At 41.5% G+C, this 18,006-nt stretch overlaps 1 protein-coding gene across 1 annotated transcript in view; it reads left to right on the plus strand.

Moving 5' to 3' along the window:
* Positions 1 to 18,006, plus strand: part of grm5b (glutamate receptor, metabotropic 5b) — a 185,952-nt gene that overhangs the window by 58,152 nt on the left and 109,794 nt on the right. The window contains exon 2 of the mRNA XM_007902297.2: positions 5,856 to 6,105. Within this exon, the coding sequence (XP_007900488.2) occupies positions 5,856 to 6,105 (250 nt within the window). The remainder of the gene's footprint in view (positions 1 to 5,855; positions 6,106 to 18,006) is intronic.

The following is an 18,006-nucleotide window of genomic DNA, read 5'->3' on the forward strand; positions in this document are numbered from 1 at the left end:
AAGTAATGAAGGCAGGGAAGTTTATATCTCTCCTGAAAGGAGATATTTTAAACTGTATTGAAAAAAACAAGTTGATCAGCTGGTGCTGTATCAAGTCATTTCAAAGTGGCTTGTTCTTTTGGTCTGATTGGATAAACCCTAGTGGACCCAAGATTATGACTCCTTCTATCTTATAATGTATTTTATTATCCAACCCTGCAGGAAGGAGCTCTTTTCAAGTTTTCCTCTTCTTCATTTCCTCTTGCCTAGTGTAACCCTAGCACAGCTTGCTCCAGCTGAATGCATGAGTCAATCATTAATCTCTATAGCAGCAGGCATTAATTTCCAGTTATTTCCCACCACCCCCTCCCAAAGATGGATGGCATACTAACATACAGGGCTCCATCTAGTAGATCAGCTGCAAACTGCTGAAGCTCATCCAACCATGGCAGGCTTGTCTGAGTGGCAGGCAGCCTGGGGTTTGAACTGCAACCTTCCAGCTGGGAGTCAAGCACTTAAATGCTTGAGTTACCAGCTAGCTATCCGACAGAGGAGTTTAAAATACATACCACCGTTTCAGTATGGGAGGAGGGAGTTTAAAAGAGACGCAGACAATGGGTAAAGGTTAACTTAAGTATAGAGGTAAACGGTAACTATTCTGTACCCACCTACAGTGCATTATTAGATTTTCATAAGATATGTAAATAATTAGCAAGCAGGCATTTATCTTTAGCACTCATAAATCCTTCACATATAGCAGAATGATACTGCATACATTTCAATTCTTGCACTAATAACTATAGCATGCCTATCATCTGCTTTAATCATCTCCTTATTCCAACATGAAACCAGCATGATTATATACTGCAGTGATAATAGTGTCACAATACTTCTGCAAGTCCTTGGCAGGATGGATTTAAATTGGAAATGCCAACATAAAAGTACCTAAAGCAGAGAGGTTTAATATGTTTTTACTAGGTTTTTAACAATAGGTTGAATTTTGGGGGATATAGGAACATAGGAAAACAGGAATATGAGGAGGGCATTCAGCCCAGCCGTTCCACCAGTTTATTGCATCTTGCCAGATCTTTTAATCCCACCCCCTTTTGCCATTCCCCTTAATACCTCAAATTTTCACTCCAATTTGTTCCTTTCCTACTGAAGGAACCAAGCGGCTATTTTTAATGTAGAATTGCAGTCAATGAAGCATACTATTTGACCGAGGGACCGGGTTACCAACATTTGGGGTTTCTTCACTTGTTGGTAACTAACCTTGGTAATTTCTAATGAAAAAATCCATTTGCTACTTCAAGCAGCAACAAGGTGTGTTTTGGCAGAGAAACTGATTGAGGGAGCTGGTGAGAAGACAGAAGGGTGTAAATAATAACAATGAATTGCATTTATAGAGCGCTTTTCTGCAGCTTGTGGAGGGAAGAGTCGGACAGTCCAATGAATAGGGAGTTAGCATAGTCAAGCCTGGAGATAATGAAGGTGTGGATGAGGGCCTCAGCACCCTGAGTGCCTGCCTCCGCCACTCTGGTAGTGGCGGAGGCAGGCACTGTTGCAGAGCTGGGGGAAGGCGCAGAATGGGTCATCGTACAGATGTGCTGTTTAAAGACAGTTGAGGGTCAAACAAGACACTAAGATTCCACATTGGCTCATCGAGTGGAGCGTTTAACCATCAATAGTGATACTGACGGTCCCTAAGTTGGGGAGAAACTGACGGAAGTCAAGCAGAGGGCCTCGGGCTTGTTGCCATCCAACTGGAGAAAATTGGTTCTCATCCACGACTTGATGTCTGAAATCAGTAGTCCTGGAGTTGAGGGTGGAGGCAGAGAGATAGAATTGGGTTTCATGGGCATGCAATGGAATGCCAAATTCAGATCAATCCTCTATGATGGTCTTGATAGTCTGGTTCCTGAAGCAGGCAGTTCTGCACTATTCCAGGGCACAGCCGATGACAGACCAACCAACTAGCTCATTCGCAGAACTTGCAGGGCCAGACTCATCAATGGGGACAGAGATTCTTCCCATTCAGCTCTTCCCAACACACTTAATGAATGGTGTGTTAATGAATTAACACACCATTCATTAGTCTTAATGTGTTTCCACATGTGTCAGACACTAGCCTGACCAAAACAAAAGGCACAGGAGTTCAGGTCTCTGGCTATGCAACAATGAACTGGATATTCAGAGGTTCACAAGAGAAGTCAGGGTAGCAATGGGTTTTCTCTTCCGTGTTCTGTTATGCATAACTGTTAGTCCACAGTTATTTCAAGACACATTTAATACCAATCACAAATACCCCTTTAAATAACATGAGCTTATGCTCTCAGTGTTTGAAAATTTAGTACCATGTACTTATGCAAAATAATATACACATACCAAAAGTTGGAGAATATACTGATGATCAGAGAATAACCTTCACAAAAATGTGTGAGGTGAAAACATTGAGTCGGTCATTAGACAGCAGATAAGTGAATATCTGAAACCTATTAATGCTTTTTATAATGAAATGCCAGTCTTATTTTACAGTCTGTTCTTGTAATTTTAGTTGAATTACGTGACTGACAGAATACTATTAGTTACACTCAGTACAATTCTTTTGCTTTGTTAGATTGCTGCTCCGCCTCATACTTCCACAAAGGGAATTCAATTTACAGATTCATGTTGCTAACCAATAAAAAATGACCTGCATATATTTCTTATAACTCACTTATTCTACTTTACATCAAAATGTGCGTCCATAATATCAGATTTTTGCTTGGGCTTCATAAACCCACCTTGAATCCTTACTCAGCATATCTTATTTAATGTTGTATTTTATTTTTAACATTGTCAGGTTATGTCAGGAGCTGGATTACTGTATTTAGAGCAATAAATCTAGCAACTTTCTGCATGCGTATTTGTGAGTATATTGCATCTTTAGAATTTCACACAAACAGCATATGTTTTTTATTGTGTAATGTGAAGGCAAGTCTTAGTATTTTGTCAGTGTAGAGATAGTCAGGGAAAGAGATAGCATAGACATAGAGGAAGACATAGAGAAAGTCTAGAGACAAAGACAGAGAATGTTAAACCATCTTAGAGAGAAAGACAAAGAGGAAGTCAGGAGGAGAGGCTAAGGATATAGCCTCGAAAGGACTTGTTAAAAGACTTCCTCCCTTTATTTGAAGGCGAAAGATTCTGCTCAAGAATGAATCGGATGGGCCAAAAAGGCTTTCTTCCATCCAAACCAATCTTGTGATTATGTGAGTTTTATTCTTTTACAACCAATTTTTTTTTCTACCAGAATTAGTTATGATATTTCAGTGTATCTTTACAAGATGCTGAAAATGGAGAAAAGGATTTAACTGAGAAATAAAAAAACGATCATCCAATAAGTGTTTACTGAAACAAAAGTATTATAAAGCTCAACATTTTCTCAGGTATAATAAAGGTTTTACGTGTTATACATTTGTATTTTAAATGTTATGGCCTATATAAAATGAAAGTAACATAACCTCACCCGACTACTGTGAAATTATATTTCTTCAGCTTTTCTTAACACATCTGTTTTACACATCTGGATGATAAAGATCCCATGGCACTATTTGAATAGAGACATGGGAGGGGCTTCTCTGTGCCCTGGACAACAATCTCTCACATAAAATTGGTCAGTCACTTCATAACTGTGTGTAGGACATTACTGTGTGCAAATTGGCTGCCATGTTTACCCACAAAATATATTAATTACTCCACTTTACAACATATCCTGTGAATTGCTTTGAGACAGTTTCCTGATGTGAAAGGAGCTGCATCAAATGTAAGGATTATTATTATTTTGTAAAGCATTTTGAGACTTTCTTTTAGCATTGGAAGGCACTATACAAATGCTAAATATTATTATAGCTCTTGGATTTAGTATAGGAGGTGCAATGTTAAAATTTGCGGGTGACACCAAACAGGGGTAAATAGGGAAGAGGAATGCAAAAGAATACAGGAAGACATAAACAGAGTAGCAGAATGGGAAAACAGATGGCAAATGAAGTTTAATATAGGTAAAAGCAAAGTAGAATTTTGGCAGGAAAAAATAAAGAAACCATCATGGTACAGAATAGTATTACCCTAAGAGAAATAAAGGAGCAAAAGAGATTGGGGATTCAGATCCACTAAAAGCAGCATCACAGCTAGATAAAGCTATATACAAAAAAGCCTAATAATAATAATCCTTGCATTTGATATAGCGCTTTTCACGTCGGGAGGACAACAACAACAACAACAAGATTCCATTTATAAAGCGCCTTTCACGTCAGGAGGACGTCCCGAGGCGCTGCACAGTGGTCAGGACCCGAGCAGGGGGGAAATGGTGGGGGGGGGGGAGAGAGCGAGGAGGGGGGGGGGGGGGGGGGGGGGGGGAGGGAGCGAGGAGGGGGAAGAGAGTCGAGAGGGGAGCTGAAGGCTCGGTCAAAGAGAAAGGTTTTGAGACCGGCCTTGAAGGAGGAAAGGGAGGAAGCAAGGCGAAGGCACTGGGGGATGGAGTTCCAGAGCCTGGGGGCTGAGAGGCTGAAGGCCCGACAACCGATGGTAGGGCGGTTGGGCGGGGACGTGGAGCAGACCGGAGCCAGAGGAACGGAGGGTACGGGCAGGTAGGTAGGGGGATAGTAGGTTGGAGAGGTAGGAGGGAGCAAGGCCGTCAATGGCCTTGTAGGACGTCCCAAAGCGCTTCACAGAATATACTGTAAAGTGAATTGACTGTATATTTGTGGGCGAACGCGGCAGCTAATTGCGTACAGCAATGTCCCACAAACAGTCGTGGATTGAAAATGACCAATTTATTATTGTTTTTGTTTTTTTGGAGGGATTAGGTGTGTGGAGTAAGGAAACTTGCCCAAGGTTTCGCACTGACCTGCCTGGAATTGAACCCAGGTCTCTCACTTGCAAAGCGAGTGCTCTAACCGCTGAGCTACAGGACTCCACAATGGCCTATTAGGCTTATATACAAAAATAAATGGAGTATGAAAATGAGGAGTTGATATCGAATTTGAATAATACTTGTTTAGAACACATTTGCAGTACTGTGTTCCATTCTGGTCACCACACTACAAGAAGGAAATACTGTAGCAGTGATGAAGAGTACCGGTTAGGTTTACAAGAATGATAGTAATCCTGGCAGATTACTGCTGTCCAGATAGACTGGATAGGTTAGGACCTTTTTCGCTAGAAAAGAGATGTTTAAGGGGGGACCTTATAAAGATGCTTAAAATCATAAAAGAGTTTGATGAAGCTAGCATAAATAGGCTGTTTCCACTTATTGGGGAGTCCATAACCAGGGGACACAAGTATAAGATAGAGACTAGGGGATCTAAAAGACAATATACGATTTATGACAATTTCTTCACACAGAAGATAGTGAGAATTCTGAACTCACTGCCTGAAGCGGTGGTTGAAGCAGATAGTATAGATGCATTTTAGAGGAAGCTAGATACACACATGAGGGAGAAGAAGATAGGTGGGTATGGAGGGTGTAAGCAATGGGTACAGACTCATGTGGAGTATAAACATTGCACGGACTGGTTGGGCTGATTTTGCTGTTTCCATCCTGTACAGGCTATGTAAAACCTTGTAAATCTATGTAAATGCATATAAAGTCTTATTTTGAAAGGAAAGATTGTTTCAGCAGGAATACTAAAAGTTTTTCCAAATGCTTAGCGGAAATACATCTATCTCAAATTATTGAAGAAGTGAAGTTTTGACATAAACAGAAGTGAAACATTGTTAATATGTCACTGATGAACAGATCAATTCCTGGATTCAGTTTGACTTTAGCAATAAATGTCTTTCTATAATTGAGATTAATTGTTGTTACTTAATTGCATATATTGCTTGCTTTGCAGGAAATTATGGAGAGAGTGGTATGGAAGCTTTCAAAGAGATGGCAGCCAAGGAGGGAATCTGCATTGCCCACTCTTACAAAATTTACAGCAACGCTGGGGAACAGAGCTTTGATAAGCTTTTGAAGAAGATGCGTAGTCAACTACCAAAGGCCCGAGTGGTGGCTTGTTTCTGCGAGGGCATGACTGTAAGAGGGCTGCTGATGTCTATGAGGAGACTCAGTTCAACAGGAGAATTTCAACTGGTTGGCAGGCAAGTGAAAATCTCTGTTTGTAATGAACTGATATCCCAATGCATTGAAATTCAGTTATGGGGCAGCCCCGATGATGTAATGGTAGAGCTGCAATTTACTGCCCAGGATCTTGTTGGTTTGAATTCTAATCCATTCTAAGTTTGTTGTTCTGATGTGGGGCTGAATTGAAGCTAAATTGGACTTGGCTGTTCCCAGCGCTGGGGAGGAAAAAAACTGCCAGCGTTCCTCCTCCTGGTCCCTCTATAGTATCCTCTACTGATTGTGCGAAGCCAGGAAGAGTGAGGTCAGGCTTGGCTGCAATGCCTTCGACAGTCAAATGGTCTGCCAACACTCACTGCCAAAGTTCACACTAGAACCATGGTCATTTGAGTGGGTTACTGAATGGCAATCAGCATCTGATCAATACTTAGCATGCACCAGGACAGTAGAACAAGAGGATGCAGGTTTAGAGTTGAAAAGGGCAGATTTCAGGACAGATTAAAGGAAGTGTAGCTTTACTCAGAGGGTAATTAATGACCAGAACAGGTTGCTGCCAGGACACCTGGCTTAGAGCAGAACATTGGACTCATTTAAAATGCAGTTTTGTTGGTGGATGCTTGGGTGAGTGCTCTGGAAGGATGAGATTAGATGGGCTGAAGGACCTTCTTCAGCCAAACTAATATTGTGATCTGTGGTACCGCACCTCAGCAAGAAGAAACCAGATGAGAGGCATAGGCCAGTGGGGAGAAAATGTTTAAAAAAATGTAATCAAACACACTAATTTTAAAAAGAAAACAGTTACAGCAGTGATGGTAAACATAATATCTTGCTTCCAAGTTGCCTCAAATGTAGGATGATTGTGTGGGTCTCAATCAGGTAATGGTCTAATTCAAAGTAAATCAATAAAATCAAGCATTCCGCTTAAAAGAAAAAAAATCTCTGTTCTTTGCCCTGTGCTGGGGCTTGGTTCTATGTGTACCCTCCAGGAATTGACACAAATCATGATTCTTCATGTAAGAGTTTGGACTGTACATGTTGGCTAGAGGTGAGTCTAGGCGGATGTAATTCTTTTTTAAAGGTCCTGTCCTCATGATGTCTACACAAGCATATTTTTTAGCATGTGTCGCTGGAGAATGAATGGTTTTGATTTTTCCCTCATGAACAAATAAAGTCAGCATAGACCAGGGATCAAACCTTCCTTCCCTTGCATGTCTCTATCACGCAGTAATGCAATTGCCCATTGAACCTTTGGGGCCCATCTATGAATTTTATTGTGATATGGTCTGGTTTTAATATTGTCCACCATGAAGTTTAGTGTCCTGTTTGACTATAATTGAATGTGAGCAGGTTAACTTTCACAAGAACCAAGAATGCTTTTGGCTTCCCTAATTATCTTCATAGCCTGTTGACCACTGGCAGACTGCCACTCATATCACAGGTTAAATCCAGCGCATTATTTATCCCCCCTCCCATTGTAGATGAACAGCATCATCACCACTTCAATGCAGAAGTATAAAATTGCTGCCTCCAGCAACCTTTACTTGTAATGAGAACAAAGTGCGCTTTCAATTCAGCATCAGGATCGATGGTATAATGATTCCAGACGGTTTTACATTGTTGAAACTCGACACAACACTTCCATTTTTCTTCTGGAGAATAACATAACAGTGAGTTTGAACTTTACTGGAAATGAAGTTTGATGTGCTGGTGGCACGCAAGGCGGAAGCAATTGCAGCACGACCGGAGAAGTCAGTGCAGATAGAATAAACTTTCAGATGGATAACATCTTGATAATCACAAAAAGGAAGCAGAAGCAACAAACAGTCCTATGGAAATTGCCTGAGGAACAGTAACCTCGATACTATTAGAGAAGCAGAAAGTAAAGCATAATTTGGATAATACATTTGTTTTCTTGTTTTGAATCAAAACTGGAAGCATCTATGACATAGCAGAGTGTAACATTACTTGACTTTATTTGGGTAAATCCATTTTCTTGTGGGATGGGAGATGGTAAGGGAAAACAGCGCATCAGACTAATTGTTTGTGACACTTTGGATTGTTAAATGTGGTTGATGAAGGGCATGCTGGTCATTCACAACTCATTTTAATGAAAGCAGGCTGAGATTGTGGCACACAGTTCTTTGCGGTCTGCAGCTTGTTAATACTTTAGTTTGGCAAACATATATTACCTACTGATGTGAATTGTTTGTGCATCGAATGCAAATGTTTACATTGCTCCCAAGCAAAATAAATACAAATATTAAAAATTTAAGTTCACTAACAGACTGATCTATTTCTCAGGGAAAAAATGAAAAGTCAACCCTTCACTCATTAACCAGACACTCACTTTGTTTGTTCACAGAGAATTAAAAAAAACATACTTCAGGCAGGCTAATATGCATTATATCTGTTGCTTTCTATGAAGAATCAGGTTAATATGAAACAAAATCAAAAGGTGTACCTTTGTGAGGATGTCTGAAGGCATCAGTTGTGGGTTGTATCTTTAACTTGCTCCAATGGACAGTGTTAGACAAGTGATCTTCAAGGACAGCCAGACAGCCTGCTGTTTCAACAGATTATAAGCGCACACACAGTGTTTTGTAAAATGACACAATAATGTTCCTTATTTGAAGTCTGCTATATCATAGCATGCCAATTGTGTCACCGTGTCAGCTGTGCAAGCAGCAGTAGAAGAAAATCCTAATGTTGCAATTATAGGTCAAATCCAAGAAAGCAATATAGTATTTGATGAAAATAAGTTTTTTAAGACTTTTTCTAAGAAATCTGAGTCTTGTAAAAATAACATTTGATTCTTTTCCTATATAGCTTAAGAAATAGAATGATATTCAGGGAGAAGTTGACTGTATGGTTTATATCATGTTATGTGTTTTACTTTATAAAGTGTTCCCATCCACATCCAATAAGCTTTTTGTAAAATGCCACTTTTCTTTCAGACACAGTGTTCGCTGTAGTTTTTTAAAACTGTTTTGAAAATAAAATGTACCTCCTGCTTTGACTTAGATGAACAATGCACTTTGGGTCATCCCCTCAAAGTGAAAGGCGCTGTAAATGTAAATTTTATTGTATTCTATAGCAATGTACAACATTAGAAAATATTATTGCAGTTTGATTTGGCCATTCCTGTGGTACAAACTGTGCGGCAATCACCAGGTTCCAGCTGACCTGCTCCACAAGGATCTCATCTTGTGATACAAGTCAAGCTCATCCACTTCTATTAAATCATGTTCATCAATCCCCTTTGGAGGATCTGTTCACAAAATGTCAGTATTTTTAATAGGTAATGAGGCTGTTTACAAGTGCTCATTGTAGGATGCCTAGAGAGTAAGAATGTTGTATCAAAAGTACTTGCCTGTACAATTACGTTCTCCGTGAAACATCAATTCAGATGGTTTTGAATTATAACAAGACAACTAGTAAGGGTAATGACAGCAATAAGATGAACAGTAACAGCAGAAACTCTTCACAGCACAAATAAGGCTGACATTTGTCATGGTCTTAGCATTAAGACACATGTTTTTAAAATTGCAGTGCAGAATTTAGGAAAATTCTGAAGTTCAACCTGAATCAGTGAGTCGCTTCCTACAGATCTTTTTAAGCTAATGGATTTAAGATCATGAATAATTTGGGAATTTAGGATTATTAAGATACTATGTGTGCAACCAGGAATCAAAGCAGCACCACCAGAACTCATATTTTTGAGAACAAAATGTTATCCCAGATGTTACAAAAAAAATAATTTTGTAACAGCTTCAGGCAGACACACATAAATATTAGTTTTCTGTTGTTTTCACATAAGTGCTATTAGCCTAGCTGAGCTCTACTAAAGTCTTTCTCTGTATAACGGGACAATAAGCTACTTCTGAGGCCTGAAATTGCATCTAGTCTTAAGCCTGTAATATATTTTTGGTCAGCCAAAACCCATTGTATTATTTGTCAATCCACAACACAGTTTAGATTCAATAACTCCTTTATTTCAACAGTAAGTTCTACACTCTGGCCAGTCCCTTTCCCAAAATACGTTTATGCTTCCTGCTTACTTCTCACTGGTCAATGTCCAATTGCCAATTTAACCGTAATATGCAATACCCATCAGCATGCTTAAGGAAATCCAAACTAAACTGAGAGCTCCATGCCCTCATCTACACATGGAAATTCCAGAGAGGTTTATTGGAATAAGAATGTGCACTCCCCTCCTGGAGGGATGCATCCTGCTTGCCTAATTCCAGAGAGCATTAGGTGTAGGTTGGCAAGAGCCAAAGCTTCAGGACCCCAGAACTAAAGTCTAACTGATTAAAACTGCACACCTTGCCATTGAAAACACTGTCTGGCAAGCTTTTCTGCTGCTTGTCCAGTTAGGACCCACCCTACCCATTACGGCTTTGGTTTACAGAGTTAACGGAGCTGAATAGGAAGAATCCCTGCTCCCAGTTACTTCTCTGCCTTTCCAAGTCCTGCCGATGACCCAGGCTGGGTGGGCTTTCATCAGCAGTGCCCTGGTCTTATGGGCAAAGACTAGGGGGAATTTCAGACCCAATACTTCGACTGATCTTATATATAAAACGTATTACTTTACTGTGTGCCGTGGCATATCATTTGGAGCATGCCTCCACATGTGCATCTAGTGCTCAATACCTCCTGTCGGTACAAGTTATGTGCGCATTAAAATGTTTGTCTCAAGAGCAACCTTAAAATGCCTCCTTAATTAACAATGATTGATTACAATTTAATGAGCACAACAACCAAAGATCCGCCATAAATATGTCCATTGGCATTAAGTTAGCAGATGTTTCACCACAGTCAGTTAATTCTCAGTGGATGGTACTCAAGACAGAAAAACAAGCTTTACTATATCAGAGCAGAAGAAGTTATACAGAGATAGAAGATCCTCTCCAGGGCTCCAGTGAGAAGTAGGTTTATAGAAGGTTTTGAAAATGTAGACAAAGAGTGCTAAGTGGGGGGATTTATGGGGAGAATTTCAGAGAGCTGAGGCACAGTGGCTGAAGGCTTGATCACTGTTGGTGAAGTGGAAGGGCACATGAAGCAGACTTGAATTGGGAGAGTGGAGGGAGTGAATGGGGAAATATCGCTACAGGAGAAATAGGCAAGAGTGTGGAGGCTTTTGAAAGTTGGAATGAAGATTTTAAGTGCAATACACTGGAGAATAGAGGGAGCCTAATGAGAATACGAACCCTGAGTTAAATATTCCAGGGTTGTCAGTTTACAGGAAAGATAGGCACTGTGGGAAACGAGGTGGGGGGTAGCCCTGTTAATTAGGGATGAAATAAAAGCAGTGAAGAGGAAGGATCTGAAATCTGATGACCAGGAGGTAGAGACAAGGAGGTGGAAATAAAAAATAATAAGGGGCAGAAAATATTAATGGGAGTAGTTTATAGACCCCCAAACAGTGATCACGATATAGCACAAGGTATTAATCATGAAATCAGTGGAGCATGTAGGAAAGGTAAAGCGATAATAGTGGGTGATTTCAATCTCCACATAGATTGGGAAAACCAAATCAGCAAAGGTAGGTTAGAAGAAGAGTTCATTGAGTGTATGAGAGATAACTTTCTAGAACAGCATGCCGAGGAACCAACTAGGGGACAGGCCATCCTAGACCTTGTTTTGTGTAACAAAATAGGGCTAGTCGGCATTGTAGGCATTAAGACTCCTCTAGGGCAGAATGATCACAATATGATTGAATTCTGCATTAAGTTAGAGCGGGATGAAGTTAAATCCGAGGCAAGTATTCTGAATTTAAATAAGGCTAATTTTGTAGGTATGAGGAACGATTTAGGTAAAATAGACTGGAGAATAAGATTAAGAGGTAAAAATGTAGACCAACAGTGGTAAGTATTTAAGGATGTTGTGCATAATTCTCAGCGGTCGCATATTCCCTTGCGGAATAAGCGTACCACAGGGAAAGCAAGTCATCCGTGGCTAACTAGTTAGGGAAAGCATCAAATTAAAAGAAAAAGCTTATAAAACTGCCAAGAAAAGCAGCAAATCTGAAGATTGGGAGAGTTTTAGAAACCAGCAAAACAAACTAAAAAGGCTCATTAAGAGCGAGAAAAAGGAGTTTGAGGGTAAGCTAGTCAGATTGTAAAAGTTTTTACAAGTATATTAAGAGGAATAGGCTAGTGAGGGTAAATGTAGGTCCACTTCAGTCAGAGACGGGAGAAGTTGTAATGGGGGATAAGGACATGGCAGAGTCTCTAAATGGGTACTTTGCATCTGTCTTCATCCTAGAAGACACAACAAGTCTGCCAACAATAGGGATGCACCGAGAGGATAAGGACAGGGAGCAACTTAGGGAAATTTTCATTAGTAGAGAATTGGTGCTAGAGAAACCGTTAGCACTAAAAAGTGACAAATTCCCTGGTCCGGATGGCTTGCATCCCAGGGATTTAAAAGAGGTAGCTTATGAGATAGTGGAGGCCTTATGTCTGATCTTCCAAAATTCCTTGGATTCTGGAACAGTTCCCATGGATTGGAAGATTGGAAATGTCACACCACTATTTAACAAAGGTGGAAAGGAAAAGATGGGGAACTATAGGCCAGTTAGTCTCACATCAGTGATAGGAAAAATTTTAGAATCATTGATTAAGGACGTGGTAGTGAGGTATTTAGAGGAGCACAATATAATCAGGCCAAGTCAACATGGTATTACAAAAGGGAAGTCATGTTTGACAAATCTCATAGAATTTTTTGAGGATATTTCAAGTAAACTAGATAAGGGTGAATCAGTGGATGTGGTCAATTTGGACTTCCAGAAGGCATTTGATAAGGTGCCACATAAAAGGTTAGTCCAAAAGATAGGGGCCCATGGAATTGGGGGAGCATATTAACATGGTTAACGGGTAGGAAACAAAGAGTAGGGATAAACGGGTCCTTTTGGGATTTGCGGGATGTGACTAGTGGAGTGCCACAAGGATCAGTCCTTGGGCCTCAGCTATTTACCATCTACATCAACGATCTAGATGAGGACATCGAAGTTAATATATCTAAATTCGCGGATGACACAAAACTAGGAGGAAGTGTCAACACAGAGGATGACATTTAAAAATAGCAGTGAGACATAGATAGGTTAGGTGATTGGGCAGGTAGGTGGCAGATGAAGTATAATGTAGGGAAGTGCGAAATCATCCACCTAGGTAGCAAAAACAGTAGAGCGGGTTATTTTTTAGAAGGGTAGAGATTGGAATGTGTTAGCGTCCAGAGGGACTTGGGAGTCCTTGTACACCAATGACAGAAAGTTAGTCTGCAGGTGCAGCAACCAATTAGGAAGGCGAACGGTATGTTAGCATTCATTATGAAAGGATTAGAGTATAAGAGTTGGGAAGTCTTGCTGCAACTGTATAGGGCCCTGGTGAGACCACATCTGGAATAATGTGTGTAGTTTTGGTCTCCTTATTTAAGGAAGGATGTACTTGCCTTGGAGGGGTTGCAGCGTGGATTTACTAGGTTAGTGCCAGGGATGAAGGGGATGAGTTACGAGGATAGGCTGACCAATTTGGGCCTATATTCTCTAGAATATAGAAGAATTAGAGGGGATCTTATAGAAACCTGTAAGATCATCAAAGTGCATGATAGAGTAGATAGTGGGAGATTGTTTCCCCTGGTTGGAGAAACTAAAACCAGGGGTCACAACCTTAAAATCAGAGGCCAGCCCTTTTGCACTGAGTTGAGGAAGAACTTCTTCACTCAAAGGGTGGTGAATGTATGGAACTCACTACCCCAAAGGGCTGTTGACACTCAGTCCTTGAACATATTCAAGACTGAGATAGATATATTTCTTATTGAAAAGGGATTAAGGAATACGAGGATAAGGCAGGGTTATGGTATTAGCTGAAGTTAGATTAGAAGATCAGCCATGATTGAATGGCGGGGCAGGCTTGAAGGGCCGAATGGCCTACTCCTGCTCCTACATGTTATGTTATGCAGAGTTTTGGATACTCTGTAACTTTTGGAGGATTGAGCGGGGAAGGCCGCCAGCAAACAGGACATTGAAGAAATTAACTTTCAAAGTGTTGAAAGTATAGATGAGAGTTTCAGCTATGTCAGGAATGAGGTTGGTTTGTTGGGGAAGCTGTAGAGGAAAAAAACATGGTCAAGTGAAAATTGCTTGTCCATAAGCATTAGGATGCCATCTCCATATAAAATACTAATATGGAAACACAAGTGACTAACTGATTTAGGGACTAAAATAACACATAGAATCATAGAATTATACAGCACAGAAGGAGGCCATTTGGCCCATCGTGTCTGTGCCAGCTCTTTAGAAAGAGCTATCCATTTCAATCCCACTCCCCCGTGCTCTCCCCATAGCTCTGCAAACTTGTCCTTCCCAAATAATTATCTACTCCTCTCTTAAAAGTTGTTATCGAATCAGCTTGCCCCACACTTTCAGGCAATGCATTCCAGGTCCGAACAACTCGCTGTGTGAAATATTTCTCCTCACCTCCCCTCTGTTTCTTTTAACAACTATTTTAAATCAGTGTCCTCAGGTTACCGACCCACCCGCCAGTGGAAATAGTTTCTCCATTACATGGATAATGCAAGGGATTGTCTTCAGAATACTCTGAAGCACACAGTGGCTGTGATATCCCTTCAAGCTGGGATAGACAGTGTTGGTGACAAGCTTCAGTTATCATTGGCAGAGGGATATAGAAACCTTAGGAGTCAACTGTTCTGTTCTCATGCAGATCACATGAGCTTCAAGTATAGTGAATGCCCCAAGTGGTATATTGTTCGCAACTCAAACATAGGATGAAGAACCCTCAAGGTCCAGTCAGTTCTTGTAATTCATTCTGCCAATAGCTGTATCTTCACACAGACTCTTTACGAGAAATGTGCCTCATATGATAGTTCTGTCAGTGACATCTGGCCCAGATGGTTCTATGTTTGGGATTGTCACCCTTGATTCCATGCTAGCCTTGCATTCTCTGCAGTACTTTTATAAATATTCTGCACAACCTTTGACCGTGGTGCCTCTTTTCTTACGGGAGTCAAGAGTGAATCACAGGTAGCAACAACAACAAATTACATTTGTATAGCGCTTTTCATGTTGTAAGGATGTCCCAAGGTGCTGGACAGTTTGCACCCGAGCTGGAGGTTGGAATCAAGATGGGTGGAGGGTCAAGGTGGGAGTGTGGCTGAAGGCATGGTCAAAGAGGAAGGAGATGGACCTTGAAGAGGGTGAAGCGGAGGGTTTCAGGGGTGGAATTCCAGAGGATGGGGGCAGAAAAGCTCAAGGCCTGACTACCAATGGCGGGGCAGGCAAGGCGGGTGACATGGAGCAGACCATGCCCACCGTGCAGAGGGAGTGGGATGGTTGATATGGTGTTAAAGAGTTTACAGAGTTATGGAGGAGAAAGACCTTGGAGGGCTTCAAAAGTGAGGATGAGGATTTTAAACTCAATCCTCTGAGGGACGGGAGCCGGGCGAGGGTGGAGGGGTGATCAGTTCATGGAGCTTGGTACGGGAGAGGAAACAAGCTGCAGAGCTCTGGATAATCTGTAGCTTGTGGAGGGAAGAATTGGGGAGTCCCGTGAGCAGGGAGTTTCAATAGTTGAGCCAAGGCTCAAGACATGATTAATGCATGAATGAGGGTCTCGGCAGCCTGGGGGAAAAGGCAGTAGTGGAGGTGGGCAATGTTGCAGAGGTGCGGAAAGGCAGAAAGGGTCATGGCACAGATGTTGGGTTTAAATGACAGCTGAGGGTTGAACAGGTTCCATAATGGCTCTGTGAGGTAGAGAGAGCATCCATTAATAGAATGCACAAGCTCTCCCTGGAGGGACATATCCTGTTTGCCTAATTCCAGAAGATATTAGGCACAGGTTGTCAAGAGTCAAGGCTTAGGGACCCTAGAGTGTGTTCCTCCGGGTCTGGCCTCCTCCTCATCCCCCGAGTCCTCCGCTCCACCCTCGGCAGCCGTGCCTTCAGCCATAATGCCCCGAGGCTCTGGAACTGCCTTCCTCACTCCTTTCGCCTCGCTTCCTCCCTTCCCATTGTCAGGTCTCTGCTGAAGATCTTCCTTTTCAACAGCGCCTTTGGTCACCTCCCTCCCCCTGGATCGGTCGCAGGATCCATTACTGTAAAGCACTCTGAGACGCCGTCCTGCGTGGAGGGCGCTATATAAATCCAAGTTGTTGTTGTTGGGGTACTGCTGGAGTCCAGCCAACTAAAACCGCATAGCTTGCCATTAAGATCACTGTCTGGAAAGCTTTCAGCTGCTTGTTCAGTTAGGTCCACCCTATCCGTTAGGACTTTGGCTTGCAGAGTTAATAGCAACTGAATGGGATGATTCCCTGCCCCTAAGTCATGTGGATGAGCCAGTCTGGCTGTGCTGTCATCAACAGTGTCATAGAATACTACAAACCTGCCTGCCCAGAGTACCGAGACCGCCACAGAGGGTTGGCTTGATTCCAACATTCCATGGCCAAACATGTTAACTTGGAGCCAGTTCAGCACACCAGGTGGATGGTAGGTACCACAAGCTCCCTGTGAGCTTCCCGGAGGGGGCACCCAGCATGAATTGCATGAAAACATTGCCACCATCTTCATATCCGCAACTTGGGCACACGTCATTTCCCATTGAGCGATTCTTCCACCAATTGGAGCTGCGGAGTTTAAGCAGTTGCTTCCCTCTCTGCAAGCCAATCAAGGTGGATTGCAGGCACTGAATGTACAAATTACAGTCCAATGTGTACCTGCAGAAACAGAGAATTTCACATGCAAAACAGAGAACAGCAATATATCCCCTCAATGTAGCAACGGAGAATCCCCAGCATTCAATCACTATGCAATTGGAAGTTGACAGACAGAGGACAAGGAATTGAAACTAATCACATTCCTACCATTGGAAATATGAATACTAATCCATCACTAGACCTCTGGGAACTAGATCCTTTCTTTTATAAAGGTGAACACTGTTTTTATTTCTTAAATGTGCTTTTGCTTTTGTAGCCATAGTTTTAAGAGATGAGTTCTCACAAAGCAGCTGTTATGTCGGACAATTGTTTTTATCTCATTGTATGTGTACATTGCTTTATTATCGAAGGCACAGGTGTAGTGGTTAAATTCAAACAGTTTGGGACTCTACATCCATCAATTCCACTGGATTATTTGAGATCGTTCACATCAAGGAATGAAAAGAAATGCTTGTCTTGCTTTCTTCGACCATGGCCATCTTTGAATCACACTGTCAAATCTAATAAGATCAGTGTTCTCGAAAAATAAATGCTTCCCTTTTTTAATCAAATCTTTACTGTGACAAGACATGATACAGTATGTCTGTATGGTGGCTCACTCTCTCATTAAATATTGCCTGTACCACTATTATAGATTCAGAGGAAATATAGCATAGGACAAAACCTTTCAGTTTGTTGAACCTGTGTTGGTGTTAGTTTATCAACTCATGCTAACAAGTGTTATGTTTCACATAAAAATTTTGTTTCGCCCACAAAGTATACAGTCACTTCACTTTACAATATAATCCTTGCATTTGATATACTGCTTTTCACGTCGGGAGGACGTCCCAAAGCGCTTCACAGAACACACTGTAAAGTGAATTGACTGTATATTTGTGAGCGAACGCGGCAGCCAATTGCGCACAGCAATGTCCCACAAACAGTCGTAGATTGAAAATGACCAATTTTATTATTGTTTTTGTTTTTTTTGGAGGGATTATTATCAGGCGTGTGGAGTAAGGAAACTTGCCCAAGGTTTCGCCCTGTCTGGAATTGAACTCAGGTCTCTCGCTTGCAAAGTGAATGCTCTAACCACTGAGCTACAGGACTCCACGGAACCGCTTTGAAATGTCTGAACAATGTGATAAGGCACTATATCAAATGCAAGGATTATTAGTATTAAAACTCCCAGATTGGGCTCCTGCTCAGTCT

The sequence above is a fragment of the Callorhinchus milii genome, unplaced genomic scaffold, assembly GCF_018977255.1.
Source record: "Callorhinchus milii isolate IMCB2004 unplaced genomic scaffold, IMCB_Cmil_1.0 Scaffold4, whole genome shotgun sequence".
NCBI lineage: Eukaryota > Metazoa > Chordata > Chondrichthyes > Chimaeriformes > Callorhinchidae > Callorhinchus > Callorhinchus milii.